This window comes from Larus michahellis, chromosome 2 (assembly GCF_964199755.1).
Source record: "Larus michahellis chromosome 2, bLarMic1.1, whole genome shotgun sequence".
Classification (NCBI taxonomy): Eukaryota; Metazoa; Chordata; class Aves; order Charadriiformes; family Laridae; genus Larus; species Larus michahellis.
In genome coordinates, this window is record NC_133897.1 from 113,951,062 (window position 1) to 113,967,634 (window position 16,573).

The 16,573-nt window shown below is 47.9% G+C and overlaps 1 protein-coding gene across 19 annotated transcripts in view; it reads right to left on the reverse strand.

Moving 5' to 3' along the window:
• Positions 1-7,367, reverse strand: part of MTCL1 (microtubule crosslinking factor 1) — a 111,355-nt gene extending 103,988 nt beyond the window's left edge. For all 19 annotated transcript variants that reach the window (XM_074576661.1, XM_074576653.1, XM_074576656.1 and 16 more), the window contains exon 1: positions 6,361-7,367. In XM_074576661.1, coding sequence (XP_074432762.1) covers positions 6,361-7,230 — 870 coding nt within the window. In that variant the 5' untranslated portion in view covers positions 7,231-7,367. The remainder of the gene's footprint in view (positions 1-6,360) is intronic.
• Between the last annotated feature and the right edge of the window lie 9,206 nt (positions 7,368-16,573).

The window sequence follows — 16,573 nt, forward strand, 5'->3', positions numbered from 1 at the left end:
GCGTAGCCCAAATACATACTGATGGTGTCATTTCACATCTGCACTGTGCAAATTGAAGACTTGCCTGGCAGAAGAGAAGCCATTATCTCCTTAATACCTTTACTGATGTCATGCTTGTTTATTATTGATTTAATTTACAATGAAGTATAATTAAGGGTAAATTATAGGAATATGCCTTGTTTAGGATTCTTGGGTGAAAAAAAAGGAGAGAGAAAGAGAGTCAGGCCATGCAGCTATTACACTAAGAAACCCACACTCCTGACTCATTCCCACTGAAGCAACCAGGAATACTTGCGCAACTGACGGGCTGTGTCTACCCGGCCAGTCTGGTTGAGATCCGTAATGAGGTTTGAAAGTAAATTTTCCAGTCATCCCCACCAACTGCGCCCTCGTTCAGCCCGCAGAGCACAACAGAACCGGCTTTCTTCTGAAGTAAAATAAACAGAGACTTACGCTCCAAGGGCGCACCAAATGTGCTCCATTACTCTTGAGTCCTCTGGACAACTGTAAAACACATGTACGATGGGGAGGTTTCGTTCAAAGGGCCAGACTAAATACAATCCAAAGTAAGACCCTTAAACTGCATATACAGACAGAGGTAGGGGCATCAGCACCAGCTGCATCTAGGTCAGCCGGCTGATCTACCCTCACTGAGCTGAATTACTGGCTAAAATAGAAAAAGCTCTTAACTCAGAGTGCAAATGGAGACTAAAAACTGTAACCCAACCACGAGTCAAAAAAAAAAAAAAAAGGATTTTTTTTTTTTTAAATAACTATTAGCGACAAATCACATGCAGAAAATAGCATAAAAGCCATATGGATACTGAATTCATTACTGTGCATTTACAGTTACATATATTAGCAAATTGAAAGTCATAAGGCTCCAGTGAAATAGAACTCAACAGTGTCCAGAGGTTGTATACTAACTTGGAAACATCTGCAAACTAGAAAAACAAAAAGATACAAGACCAACAAACTGTACAGTATTTAAGCAAATGCAAGTGACAGATGAAATTCAATTGTCTATGTAAAAACCTAAGTATTTATTAATTTAGCCGAAAGTAATCTTTATACATTATGCCAATACTACTTTTTAAATAGGTTATTTAATACACATTAAATCAAATGAGGGGAGAGTGAGGAAGGGAGGAGGGGCGGAAATTACAGTGGGAGGTTGCTACTGCGCTGGAGAATCCAGAACTTCTAGAAAGTCCTTGATAAATCGAAGAATCATGAACTCTGATTTTATGTAACCTCTGTTTTCAAATTTTAAATCTCTCAAACTGTCTGTATGTAGGAGATGCTGCTGCTAAGGAATAAACACATCCCCCATATCACTTTACAGCAGTGATAACTGCAGTAGGCTGTATATGCTCTAAAAGGCTTTGGTTGGGAAGAAAGCAACAACCATTATTTTTTCCTGTTGCAAAATATTTTAATGAACCTAAAGTCCCTGGGCCCTTGATATTATTGCTTAGCTCTCAAACCAAACTACAAGTCGTGCACCGATCCGACGTTGTCTGAAGGTTGTGCACAAAACAAGATGAGAACTGAAAAATCGGAGGACCGCGAGCACCCGTTGGCTTCAGGGCTGGTTTAAGTTTGCAGGATCCAAGAGCGAGAGCAGCATCTGGCAGCTTTTCTGCTTCATTCAAGCATTAGCCCCAGCGTTGTTTCAACACAACCTCTCAACTGGGTGGGCGAAGCCATTTGAGCAGTCATCTGGCTGGTGCAACATTGATATCATCTATTGACGGCCACCACGGGAAGCTATTGCCCAGTGCATCACGCAACTAATCCCCTCCAGGCAGGGCAGGGGTTGATGGGGAAACAGCTGGGGCTAACAAGGCACATGGCCTCGCTCCTCTTCCCCAAAGTGACATCTCCCTCCGACAGCTGACCGTCCCTCTGGCCAGGCCCAGCCACGCAGGTTTTGTGCCCCAGGCAGGGTTATCACCTCCATTCTCTTGGGGACCACCAGTCACCAAGCGGCAAAAGCAGCATGTCAAGCAGAGATGGGGGACAAGCTTTGTTTTGCTAACCCCGGTAACCGCATCATTTTTGCTCTGCAAACGCCTTTGACATACACAACTCCCGCAGGTTAAAAAAAGAAATGGTGGTATTACTCCTCCTGAGTTTGTCTCAAGCCTACGGACTCAAAGATCTACAGTTTCAAGGGAGCTGAGAAATACGATGTAACCTCATATGACACACACTGTGATTTTAAACAAAATGAACATCCTTTAGATGCACCAGAGTGGAACAAGGGGCCTGGAGTGGCCCCTTAATTTATATCCAGCATACGTCTCAGATAAAAATTAATATAGAAAGAATAAAGACAAAGCAAAATAAACAAGACGATTATCTAATAAATCCAAGGTAGTTTAGAAGATATTTTTGTGCAAATCCACACTGTAGCAGCATTTCTGGCATGCTAAACTTACACCAACACATGCACTGGGAGATGGCCCAGTAAAGCAAAGCAGAGCAAGCACCAGTTTCATTTTACGGGCTGTACGAAGTGTTATGCCTCATGTAGGAGGCTGCTTTTACATCGTGGCCATGAAGGACGTAAAGAGAAAAGGAGCATGTGTCACAACTAACATACCACTGCTGTTTCTGCTAGCATGTTTAATTATAACAGTCTGAATTAAACTTTGGCCAAGATAAAGCAAGAACAATTTTAATTGCTAAAATTTGTGCCCTCTTCCTTAGGATCCCTCATGCTTTAGAGGGCTCTACACCACAAAGAGCTTCTTTCAAAGTTTCCCAAGGACTTGCATGGTGCATGACACTTCTCCACGTGCTGGACACTTTAAAGTAAGCCTGAAAAACAACCACTTGTGTGGGCACTATTTTGCTATTACTAAAAGGAGTGGCTAGCAATAATTAAAACTTTACCTTTCACTACCACTGACCAATGACCTCCTGGCTCCACAGAGTCAGCCACCATGACATAATTTCTCTCCTACCATCAACAAATAAGTGATACCTTTTAAATGCTGCTGTAGTGTTACAGTCTTCCCCCAGAAGTATCTGAAATAAGGGTACGCAAGAAATACATGATATTGAAATCAACGATGAAATTTCACAGAGGTCGTAGAAGAAAGACTTCCCAATGTAAACACTTCTCCTCAGACACTTCACCTGCAGGCTTAACTTTACAGAGAGTTGGCCGCTGCTGGAGCCAAAGTCTCATCCAGGGTAAAAACACAGTCCCTGGAAATACATAAGGTGGTAACTTGATACCGTGTTGAGATCTGGCTCACAGCTCATGAAGCATGAGACCTTTGCAGCACCAACAGTTTGGTCTGGAAAGGCTTCCATGGAGCATTCTGGGAGACTTTCTAGGACTTCTTGAGTAGAAATAAAAACAAACGATCATGTTTGGTTTGTTTTTTTTCTAGAAGCCCTTTAATCTCCAGTAATCTGTAGCACTAAGTCTATGTATATGTGTGTATATATATATATACACGCTATGTTCTACAACCTATGTTCCAGACACAGGAAAGATACGTGAAAGACCTTCCTATGTGAAAGATATATTTCCCTGAAACAAGCTTTAAAATTATGCGCACTTACTGTTGCACTCCAGCTGCAGGGAGGGATAAGGAGGAGCAAGAACTACAAAATTCGGCATATGGCCACGCTCAAGAAATTAACAGGTTTTTTTCTGGGATTTAGCTAATCATTTGTCTATTTACAGCTGACAGCTTCCCTGTTATCCCTTTACTCCCTCCAGCTAAAGGAGAAACACAGCTTGCTCCAATACCAACCAAGAGAACTGCATTGTAAAAAAACATGAGGAACAGACCCACAAGTGAACAACTCAGGCAATGCTGTGGTTTTAATTTGCAGAAGGTTTTTATAGTTTCCCTAGGAAAGGAAAATTAAGTTTGGGAATTTTCCTGATAACTTTTGCACCACTAGGACGTTTCCAACTATTTTGAGAGAGGAGCAGAACTGCTAAGACTTCATGCACCCGGGTGGCCAAGGAGAGCAGACAGACCATGTACTCATTCCCCTCAGAAGGGGTGACAGGGTGAGCTTGTGGCTTTCCAGGCACCAGGACGTGCCCATTGGAGGTCAACTGAGACACAGACCCCCAAGAAACCAGTCTGTATTACCCTACTGACCTCAGAAATGCTTGTAGCCTGAAAAAGATAAAGTCCAAATCAAAGAAGGATTGCGAGACAATTGTCGCAGATGATGAAGACATCAAAGTGAAGGACACTGTTGCACAAGGTGATGAGTTTGAAATTCTGTAGCATAAAGTTCTTTACCTAGGACATGCCAATGTCAATCACCTTGTGTGATCATGAAGTCCCCCAGGTGGAACACCCTAATGGTGGTCGGTCACAGACAATTCAGACAAACTCTTTTTTTCAGTTTCCCATAGTTAAAAATGACTTTCAATATGAAAGAAGAGGCCTCGCACACTCTTCATAATGGGTTAAAGTTTAAGTACCATAATTGTGCAAATCCTGTAATGCAAAGAGATGCTCCTGGGCTTTTGGCCTCCATAACTTCTAATGGCAGTGCCAGTACTTACTCCTAAAGCAATTCCTATTACCAATTCTGATTACATCTCCTCTTGTTTCTGGGCTGTCAAGTAAAACAGAAGCTTCTGATAGAGGTTCTCTGTGCTGCTCATCATTTTATAGACTATTACTTTTCTCTAACATACTCCAGAGTCTTCCATCCAAGGAGTGCTATAAAAGCTTTGCTATGCGCCAATAATTTTTATTGGTCTAGTTCTGTATTATCCTTTTCTAGATGACCACAGTATTTCAGGTACACCCGCTGATCTGTGTAACAGCTACAGATCTATAAAACCTTTTAATATTTTCTTTGTTATTCTCTGTTCAGTTCCCACTGAAATCTAGCATAATTTTTGTCTGCAGTTTCACATTGAGCAGAAATTTTCATTGCTCCTTCTCTCATGATGCTCCTGAGTTAACACAACACATTTAAAACCCAGAAAAGTGCATACTCAGACCTTCTTCTCTCCAAGTGCTTCAAATTTTCGATATTGAGATCCATTTCCCATCCTCTGCCTTTATTTTTCATTCATTCCTCAGGGGTTAAGTCTACGATTAAGTTCTGTCTGGTCTTTGCTGGGCTTGACTTAAGATTAAAAAAAAAAACTTAATGTCATCTGAAAATTTTGCTGTATCATTGCTCGTTCCTTTTTCCAGTTCATTAAGCAGCACCAGACCCAGCAAAGAACCTTGCAGCACCCCTGCTGTTAACCTTTTGCTATGCTGAACATCGTTTTTTGTCCCTTAGACAAAACCCCTTAACAAGCCCAGTCTATATCTTTACCACCCTTCTATCCCAAGGTTATACCCAACTCCGGTCCTTATCTGAGTAAAACTCCCATGGATTTTCACAGTCATTTTGCTTGACAACAGGGTGTTTTCAAAATCAGGGAACACAGATTATTCTCACATGGTACAGTAGCTGTGGTTACATGATTATCTCAGTTTATCTTATTTATAGATCTTTATGGATGGAGCCTCCTTGCTGTGCCAAAAGATCAGATTGTAAGTGCAAGTCCAACTAAAGGTTCCCGCAGGTCAACCCAGCTCAGAGCACGCCTGAATTTAGCTTTTCTGTTTCTCCGAGGATGAACGCACATAGATGTACTTTTCTGCCTATACAAGGATGCGATGACACTTTTTATTGCTGCTCTTGTTATTCTATTAGTACTTCACAACGAGCGGCTTCGCTTTCCAGTGATAAAGTAATGCAATAAACAGGCAACACGATGCTGTCATCCTTTCCGCGTCAAATGAGGGAACCGGTTCCTTTGGCTTTTCTTAACGGGTGAGACTGAGGAAAACAGTTCCTGGAAAGCAAGGTCTTGCCAACCAGGAGAGCGTTTGCGGTGCTTTAGGGAAGAGTGGGGGTCTGCTGAGCCACCACCACGCCAACCCAACGTAACGTTGCCACGGTACATGTTGCACCGGACTTAACGTTCATCCGACCTCCGCAAATCGGGCTTTTGCGGGGAGCCGGGATCACACGTTTAAATCCCTCATCTGCCCTTAAGCCGTGCCACGGCCCCGCTTTGCCGGGGTGCGCCGAGGCTCCCGGCGGGCTCTCCCTGCCCCTATTTCTCTCCCACGGGTGAAACTGAGCATTTGGTCCGGCGAGGGGGCGGGGGGGTTGAAGGGAGGGTGTCCCACGGGAGGTGACTTCAGACCGCGCGAATCCACTGGCCGCCCCCAGCGCCCACCCCGCAGTCCCGGGCAGGAGCGGGCTGCGCCTCCCCCGCCGCCTCCCCCTCCCCTCCCCTCCCCTTCCCTTCCCCGGGCCGGGGACCCGCCGAGGCCGGGCTCCGCTGGCGATGCTCACCTTGAGGTACTCGTTCTCCGAGCGCAGCTCCTCCACCTCCCGCTGCAGCTCCTCCGGGGCCGCCGCCGCCGCCGGCTCCCCGCGGCTCGGGGCTCTCCCCCCGCCCGGGGGCGCGGGCAGCGGATCCCCGCGGGGGCCGGGGGGCGGCGGGGCTCCGCGCCCGGTGCCGGTGCGGCTCTGCTCGGCGGCGGTGTGGGCGGCCGGCGGCTCCCGGTCGCTGGAGCCGGTGCCGGACTCGGCGTCGCTGCTGGCCGCCGGGGCCAGGCGCTGCTCGTCGGAGAGGGGCTCGGAGGGGCAGTCGGAGAGGTCGGAGCTGCTGTCCGTGTGGCCGACGCGGGCCAGCGCCGCCGCCGCATGGCCGCTGCCCGCCGCGGCGCCCCGCTTCCCCTTCCTGCCCTTGCCGGGTGGCGGGGCCGCCTCGCCGCCGGGCTGCTGCCGCCCCCCACCCCGGCCGCCGGGGCCCGGCTCCGGACCGCGGGCCCCTCGCTTGGCGCAAGGGGCGGCCTTGACGCCCGCCCTGCCGGCGGCGCTGAGGGGGGCGGCGGCGGCCTTGCCCCCCGGGGCGGCGGGGCGGCGGGAGAGGCGGCCCGGCGCCGCCAGCAGCCCCGCGGCCGGCGGGTGGGAGCCGGGGTGCGGCGACGGGGGCGACCGGCCGGGGAGGCCGGGCGACTTGGGGGGAGCGGGCGGCGGCTTGGCGGCGGCGGCGGCGCGGGCGTGGAGGTCCTTGAGGAAGGGTCTGGCGGGCGACGGGGCGCGGTGCAGCCTCTTCTTTTCGGCGTGCGGGTGGTGGTGGCCGGGAGAAGGCGGCGGCGGCGGCCGCAGCGCGTCGCCGGGCCCCGGGCCGGGGCCGGGGCCGTTCATCGCCTCCATAACGCGGGCCGGGGGCGGCGGGGCGGCAGCGGTGGCCGCGGCGGCGCCCGGCGGCGGCAGGAGCGAGGGTCCCCGCGGGGCGCGGCAGCAGGACGGGCAGCCTCCTCCAGCCTCCTCGCTCGCTCTCTCATCACTTCTGCTTCTCCCAGTCACAGCCCTCACACTTTTCTTTCTCGATCCCCCTCTTCCTGCCCCCCCACCACCACCTCCTCCTCCTTCTTCTCCTCCTCCTCCTCGCCGCTCTCTCCCGAGCACTGATTTGTTTCAATAAAACGAGCCCAAATCCCCCGGTGGCAGCCGTCTCCTCCTCCTCCTCCTCCCTCTCCTTCCCCTCCCGCTCCCGCTCCCCTCTCTGCCTGTCTCAGCTTGATGCAGCTCAAGTTGTGATGCAGCCCCCCCAAAAACCTCCTTTTCCCTTCAATCCGAGGCAAAGGCGTGTTTCCCGGCTGCCTTCGCCTCCGCTCGCAAACCCCCGCTCAGCCCACCGGCGCCGCTAACCCCATGGCTCCCCGCTGCCCCCGGCTCCAGCTCCGGCCGCCGCCTCCGCCCGGCTCCTGAAATAGCCCCGCTGCTGCCGGGGCCGCTCGGCGCGGCGCTGCCCGCCTGTGCGCAGGATCCGCCCCCTCTGTCAGCCAGCCAGGCTGCTCTCCCTGCAAACTACTTTCCTCGCAGGCTTTATTATTATAGGGGCGCCTCTGCCAGCCGCTTCCTATCAGAAAGCCTCATTTGGGGAGAAATTTTAATTTCCCGGCCATGAGCTGTATAGCGCTGCCCTTGTATTTTTTTTATTTTTTTTTTTTTTTTGAGCTCAGACTTCATGAAAACCCTCTCTCCAGAGATTGGCAGTAACAACACAACAGCCACCGCATTATCTCTTTGCTCAGGGCAGACACAGGTTCACCCAGAGGCAGGGCTCAGTATCCGAGGGAATCGGCAAGTTCCTGACTATGGCTAAACTACAAAAGGCACGGACCTATCCTTTTGGAGGACGGGGCTATGAAATTACAGCCCTTGCATTTGCAAAGCACCCGGAGAGTAAATGACAGGGAGGAGAGGCTCAAGCGTGGGAAAGCGGCGCAGCCTAATGGGTAGAGCAGAGCAGCAGCAGCCGGGATGGTTCTGACTCCTCCGCTTGGACACAGCGGGACCTTGGACTAGCCGCGGTGGCTCCCTTTTCTGCTCAGACGGAGGTGGTGAATGGCGGTGCTTAGCTCATGAAGTCCTTGGGAGGCTCAAGTCATCCACATCTAAAGTGTAGCGACTGCAGCGCGCCCCGGGAAAGGGCAGTGCAGGGAGTCTGGGCGGGGGGGGGGAAGGAGTGGGGGAGCAGCACCTTGGGGCGCTCCGAGTCCCCCGCTCCCCTTATCTGGGTGCAAGGTATTACCCCGAAAGCCACCGGGCACCACCACAGCAGCAGTCAGGGTGGCCAAGGGAAGGCCAGGCAGCTGGCTCTGGCAGTCCCGCTCCAGGTCCGGTGCCAGGCGACGTGGAGTACCTGACCCGGGGGCCCGGGCCGGCCTGCCTGAGGAAGAGCTGGGACCGCCCTGGCATCCCGGGACTAAGCCTTGTCTCGGTAAACGAGGGGAAAACTGATTTATCCTGCTGAATAGCAGCACCGATGCTGCCGCATGAGTATGCAACAGGTAGTCCTTATTTTGCAAAGGCTGCAGAGGTGAAAAAAATAATAATATTCAAATCAGAGCTGTGTTTACAGGTCTCCAGGAACTGGGAGCAGCTCTTCGGCACCGCCCCGGGCAGCCGGCGTGGGCAGCGGCAGCCGGGAGAGCGCGGTGATGGGCGGGCTGCCGGCGGGGCCGGGCGTGGGGCGCCTCCAGCAGCCCGGAGAAAGCCGGGGCTAGGGGCCGGCGGCGGAGGCGGCGACCGGGGTCCCTCCCCGTCCTCGTCCGGCGGGACAGACCTCCCCGTCCCCGGCCGGTGGGACAGACAGACCTCCCCGGCAGGGCGGTGCGGTGCGGTGCGGTCCTTCCGCGAGTGGGCAGGAGATGAAAGCCCCGCTCCAGGGCACCCACCGGGCCATTTGTTGCTGTTGTTGGGTGGGTGTTTTTTTTAATCTTTTGGCAAATTCAGCTTCTGTTACTGATCACGGTTTCCCCCCGTTGGCATCGCTGCCGGCTGGCTCGGTTCCTGCATCCAGATGTACCTTTCAGGTCACACGGCAATGTACCTTTTGTGGCAAAGATTGCACTTATTGCTGTCTGTCTGTACATCCAGTAGAGCTATCAGGAAGACCTCGTCGGTCCAAGTCCTTTAAAATTTCTACAAAATACTCTGAGGAAAGGAAAACACAGCAAGCCCGCTTGCAGGTGTAAGCCCCCTCATCCTCCCTCCATGTGCAACATTAGTAATTTACTTGATTGGGTGGCATAAGAAGTCTATATAAGCAATATGAAGTGGCTCAGGTAGAGTTTGATCTAGGAGAACGACTCATGAAATATAAACTCTTGGTCCTTTTTATTGACAGAGCATTTGTCAGGCCATTGCACATTATCAGTGTTTCCTACCAAGCTGCTGTGCTCTTAATTGGGGTTTTGTTTTTGGCAATACAGTGCTGGTCAATTCAAGCAATCCTCCCTTTCAAGAATGCTTGAGAGTGAAAGAGATGGCAATTGCTGTATTCCATCCTGAGAAATAGTAATTATTATGGAAATACTACATATTATGGATGTTGCCCTAGATGAGAGATACCAGAAAGGTTGTTTTGCTCTACTGTATTGCCACTCTCACTTGGTTTTGGTTATAACTTTCAAGAATAGACGGGAATTCCAGCGTTGCTTATTAGATTTGCAGGGTGTTCTATTCCTGTGATGAAAGGGGAACTGCTCTGTAATAATTTATGAGTACCCTGTTTTGACTTTGCCCCACGAACAGAACAGTTCAATTCAAAAGGAAAATGAAAGGAAAAAGTATGTCTCAAGATAAGCCACTTTTCTACAAACAATAGCTGAGAGACAGTGCCAGGCTTCTTTGCACTGGAGGGGAAAGGAATTAGGGAGGTGAAAAAAGGAGCACATTCACAAAAGGCTGGGAATTGTCTGGGAGAATTAATCTGAGACACTTGAGTGCCTGACAGAGAGTCCGGTTTCCTGTGGTTACCTTGTTTTTTAGATTGCAATTTTACATTGCAAATATATGAATAAATATATTTTTTTTCTATTTTATGGTGGGTTTTTTTTCCCACTACATGCTTTGTTTCAACTGCTAAATGATTTATTTTTAAGATATCTTTTTATATTGCTGTGCATCACTCACCACAAGCTCCTGAAGGCAAAAAGAAATGAAGCTCAGCCTACTTCTGAGGAGATACCCTCGATAAATAGAGCCTCAGAATAATTAAAGGCCCACGACGTGGCAGGGTGACTGACCTTAGATCAGAAAGGCGACTGGAAGAGCAGATACCTCTGTAAGCTTGCATCCTTGTATTCTGTGCTTCTTCCTCTCATTGAAACATACATTAAGGTTCGTTACCCCTTGCGTTCAGAGGCAGCCCCGCTTCAAATAGGCATCTTAATAAAGTGATTTATTTAGATTGATGCTCAAGGAAAATAGCTGCGGAACTGAAAACATGCAGCAGCAAAACACATTTGGCTGAGACGAATGCTCAGTCACACTAAGATCCCTTTACATTGTGCTGGCAGTATAAAGCGTTTAATAACAAAGAAATGCAGTCTCCTTAACCCTCGCTGGGCACGTGCCGGGCTGGGTGCAGATGGCAGATTTGTGTGGTATGAGGCCAGCTGTAGTATTTTGGCCGTGTTCCTCTGTCCTCTGCTGTCTGTGAGATGCCATTTGGGGATCCCTACAAAAGTGGTGTAAATAAGCATGGCGTGAATGAGAATAAGACCCTAATATGAAAGCTAAGTGCATACCACAGAAATCTCCATTGGGCTAGGCAAATGCCCAGTAAGGATTACTGATATCATATTTCTTATTTATTTACATCAAACCATTTTTTCCTTTACTTAAAACTCGCTAGTGGTTCTCATAGGAACATGCAGGCACAGACTATCACTCTTACCCTAATTCTCCTCTCCCTTTCGTTTTATTTGCTTGTAATGTCCAATTGTTTTCTCTTATCGTAAATTAGTCATACACTCCCTGGTGGTGGAATGGTTCTTATATGCTTGTGTAGCTCTTAACATAATAGGACGTCTGGGTGTTGGTTGAATAATACAAATAATCAGACATAACACTTTTACAACAAATTTATTTTGGCAATGTCGATATCCTTTGTCTGATTAATGCAGACATTTGATAACTGAGTTGTATTTGCACAAATAATTATGAAAAGTCGATGCTAAGTCTGACTGCTTAGATTAGCTGTCGCACATCTTACAAAGCATAAGGCACAGTTTTTAGCAGTGCAGGGCTGCCTAAATTCTTTTCTAGGGCTGAGGCACGAGAGAGTTTACAATTACTTAGGGAAGATGTGAAGAGGCTCAATCTAAATGTAAATTTGTCCCTCAGCCGGCCCAGCTTACAGTAGCCTAAGCCTAAGCTGTTATTTTCTCCTATTTCAAATCCCTATTTGAAATCTACTTCAATGACACCATAAGAGCAGCCAACTTACAATGGCTGGCCTTGGAGTTACAAGGGAGCACTGATGTTTACGGAGCTAAAACAAAATAATAGATGAAGACACAAAGGCATCCGTACAGGCCACACGTATGGATAAAACAGCATATATCTGGTCGAGTCTATCATTATTCCCCCTTTATATGTAGCAGATCATGAGTTGTAATTTCTTTGTGGCCACATTGTGCTTTGTGATTATACCATCCCAGAGGAATCCTAATCAGGGCCAGCAGGTGCTACAGTAACACGTTAACAACAGCAACGAGGCATAGCTTCAGCAGAAAAATGTGTGACATTTTCAAGTTCACAAATCCTATTTTTTTTCAATCTCTTCCTTTAACTGATGCCTTTCCTTGGGGGCTTCAAAGCCCTGGAGACCTTTTTTAAAGCTTTATTCTGTGTCCCAGGAGTTACGTCTACATTGTGATGTCTTGCTCCTTATTTGTACAAAACTCCACTATTAAAGGTCTCAGTTCTTTACCAGAGCCTCTCTCCTACACTAGCAATATTACCCATTGCCATAATTCAATCAGGGAATAGAAATAATTGCATGAACTATCTCCTAGTCCTAAAAGACCTCAGTACTAGAAGAAGGGCTCAGGGAGACTTCAGACATCTTCATCCAAAAGTGTGGTGCCCCAAAGCCCATCACCCAGCCCCACAGACTCCTAGCTCTGTTGGCCATCTTAATTTTGGCCATAAAGCTCCATAGAATCATAGAATCATAGAATCATTTAGGTTAGAAAAGACCCTTGGGATCATCGAGTCCAACTATCAACTCCACTCTACAAAGTTCTCCCTTACACCATGTCCCTTAACACCACATCTAAACGAGTCTTAAACACATCCAGGGATGGTGACTACACCACCTCCCTGGGCAGCCTATTCCAGTGTCTGACCACTCTTTCTGTGAAGAATTTTTTCCTAATGTCCAGCCTAAACCTACCCTGCTGCAGCTTGAAGCCATTCCCTCTTGTTCTATCGCTAATTACCTGTGAGAAGAGACCAGCACCAACCTCTCTACAATGTCCTTTCAAGTAGTTGTAGAGTGATGAGGTCTCCCCTCAGCCTCCTCTTCCTCAAACTAAACAGTCCCAGCTCCTTCAATCGCTCCTCATAAGATTTATTCTCCAGGCCCTTCACCAGCTTCGTTGCCCTCCTCTGCACTCACTCCAGCACCTCGATATCTCTCCTGTATTGAGGTGCCCAAAACTGGACACAATACTCAAGGTGTGGCCTCACCAGTGCTGAGTACAGGGGGACAATCACCTCCCTCCTTCTGCTGGTCACACTATTTCTAATACAAGCCAGGATGCCATTGGCTTTTTTGGCCCCCTGGGCACACTGCTGGCTCATGTTCAGCCGCTTGTCAATTAGAACCCCCAGGTCCTTTTCTGCCAGGCAGCTCTCCAGCCACACTTCCCCAAGCCTGTAGTGATGCATGGGGTTGTTGTGGCCCAAGTGCAGGACCCGGCACTTGGCCTTGTTGAAGCTCATACTGTTAGCATTGGCCCATCGGTCCAATCTATCCAAGTCTCTCTGTAGAGCCTCCCTATCCTCCATGGGCGACCAGAGCTTTTCCTTCGTGTATGTCCATGCCAGCTCAGTCGGAGCCAGCGATGGATCCCCTGAGCATCATAGGGTCACCACTAATGGTAACACCACCCTCTGGTAGGTGTTGGGGTCCCAGCAAAACATAGCAGCAAGCAGCTCTGTTGAGAAAACAGCAGCACCCCACCTCTCACAGGGGGCCTGGTGGCCATGTGGCGAGGCAGCACGTGGGATGTTGGGCTTCAAAGCCTTTCCCAGGCTGCAGGGATTAAAGACCAAATCCTCAAATGCCAAGGGGCTGGTGGGGCTCGCTGACTTCTATCAGTCGTTCCTGCTGGTGCCAAGCCTTTGTGTGTGTGTGTGAAACCTCCTGGGATCATGGTTGGCAAGCATATATGGCTCTTGCACCCTTCTTGCTGGGGAGAGAGCTTGGGCCTCCCTGTGCAAGCAGCTGGTTCTTCCCATGGGTGAAGCCCTCCGCCCCCTCTCCCTGTTCCTCCAGCTCTGGGTTAGTCACCACTGCCTGGGCTGAAATCTGCAACCCTGTTATGGGCGGTCATTCCCAAGTGTGCACGGTTCTTCTTTCAATGTCCAAGGAAATGCCAAAGAGCCAGAACGTGAAGTCCTACATGTCCAGCATTACAGGGCAGGGTTTTTCTGGTCTGGTGTCAGCTTTAGAGTCACAAAAGTTCATGCTGAGGCCTGAACCTGAACAGTGTTACCCACTGTTCCATCTCTGCATACTACAGCCAACTATAATGTCCAATGGGAAAAAAAACCTCCAGAATTAATATACCGTGCTATCAAACCAAGGGACATCTGTGAACTTCAAACACCAAGGAGCACATACTGTGCTGTTAAAGTTATTGCCTATTTCAGAACTAAACAAGTCAAACATGCAGTTTCTAATATTAATGAATTTGTACTTTTCCTTCTCACAAACCACCTGCGACCTCAATAAACACCTACATGCACACTTTAAAATTTATCATCCACTCACCACTGTACACACAAGTATCTAGGATCTGGTATTGTCTGTAACATAGCATTGTGTACTGCTCATTTTCCAGCTCCTTAACTTTCCAGGGATCATTTATTGCATTTCAACGAGTCGTTCTTTTCAAGTAGAATTGCTACAGCTTCTTCTGTTCCTGGTTAACCTTTACATGCTGCAGGTGCAGCTCAACCCAGTAGACCACTACTGTTTGTTTTAGGATTATTTGGGGGTTTGGGGGGGGGGTGTAACTGTACTCAATCAAGACTTTCAAAGCCATAATACATTTACTTGTTTTGAACCTCTGAATGTTTGGTGACATTCAAAAGCAAGAGACCAAACAAGTCACAAATCATTGGGAATCAAAGGCTGGCCCTAGTCAGAGGTACCAACAGAGGAACAGTACGTTTTGGGTCTTCCTTCACAGACAGTAGGGAGCTGGCACCAAAAAGCAGCATTAATTTATCAGCCATTCAATGAGGAAAAAGACAGATGGGTCGTGTGCTTGTTACTTACTGAAGACAGATGCTTTTCACAGGTTCTGGTGGTTGAAACTGATATGGATGATGGGATACACTGTTTGTAAGATATAGTTTGATATTACCTCAACACCAGAAATATTTCACAGAATTATGAAACATATTTTGAAAGCTGAGGAGGAAGACCAATAATATGACTGCTGGTTGGCAGTGTTATTAGTTTGGATATTCTGTAAGGGAAATGTCACCTTACACTGAGCAAAACATCAGTCTTAGAATATTATAAATTATCCATTTCTAATGGTACAGTTGGCTGAAGAAGGCTGCAGAAAATATCATATTCTGCACACACACACACACATACCTCTGATAACTAACCAATACCCCAATATAGCAAACATTCAGTAGGATTAACTTCCTAGATACATCTGTGCCAAATTTAGCAATTAAAGAGTCAGTATTTTTCCACAGTGCTTCATTCCCACTGTATTATTTCCCTCTGCTCCTAGCACCTCTTCAACTATTTCTTTTCTGACCGTGATTAAGGAGGCCGTTCTCAGCAGAAACTAAATCTCAAATTTTTTTTCATTCCCACTTCAGTTCCTCCTAAGATGCTGTGGGCAGACATGCTGTAGTCTTTATTGTGTCTCTTTTCAGTAATTTCAATTAATCTACCTCCAATTGATACTAAACCTTTAGGACCTCTGCTTTTAGTGCCAGTTCCCTTCAAAGCTGTAGCTGGTTTTGATTTAAGTCTGGGTTTTGAGACAGCTGCTCCCTAGTTGTTTCTTTTTTTCTGCCTCTGAAAAATCCCAAACAATTGCTTCTTACAAATACTCTGACTGTGATGGTTTAGGACTCGCTTTGTCCTCAGTGCATCTGCTGTTCTGTTAGGGCTCAGGCAAGCTGATTACTGAAGTCTGCTTCCCAGCTTGTGCTTTCACACGGTTTCCTCTCCGACTCTCCCATCCAAATTTGGGGCATGTCGCTGCATCACCATGTGAAAGTCAAGCTCTCGATTACGCAGCACCTTTGAGGCAAGCCCACAGTTACCTCCTGCAGTTTAGACTCTTCTGGCAAGGCTCCACAATCAGTTGAGAAATCGATGATTTTTGAGGAACATGCAAACTCTCGCCCACCAGTGTTTAAGTACCAAAAAATAAAGGCCTGGAAGAAGGAGAAGCCAATGAGCAGGAATGCGTTATACTGACATAAAGAGAAGTGTAAGCGAGTAAGATTGTTGTCCATACATCCGAGGGATGCTTGGAAGATGGACCATTGATTGCAGGGGACAGTAGAGGCACAATATAATTACAATCTAAGCACAATATAAGTCACCAAAGAATAGTATTAGTGGTATGTTCAAGGTTCCACACTCTTTCAGTAAATAAGTCATTGACTTTAATTTGTGAATTTAAACAAATACTGTTAGCAATTCAGAAGTCGAAGAATAAGCTTTGCTTGCTTTCTTAACTTGTCTCATAGTCTGTTACAGTTTGTTTCTGATCAGTAGCAGAACCGACAGCGTTGTTTCCCTGCACCTGTAACAAATGATTCAACAATGAAGTTTTTCCCTAAAACAAGGAATTACTGCTCACTAAAAAATATTTTCAGATCAGCAGACGCCTGTAGCATATCCAAGAAGTGTCCTTAGCACTGAATTAGTAGAATTCCAAAAAAGGCTCAGAAATTAGAGACCAGTTATATATTTACAACTATCCTGGGC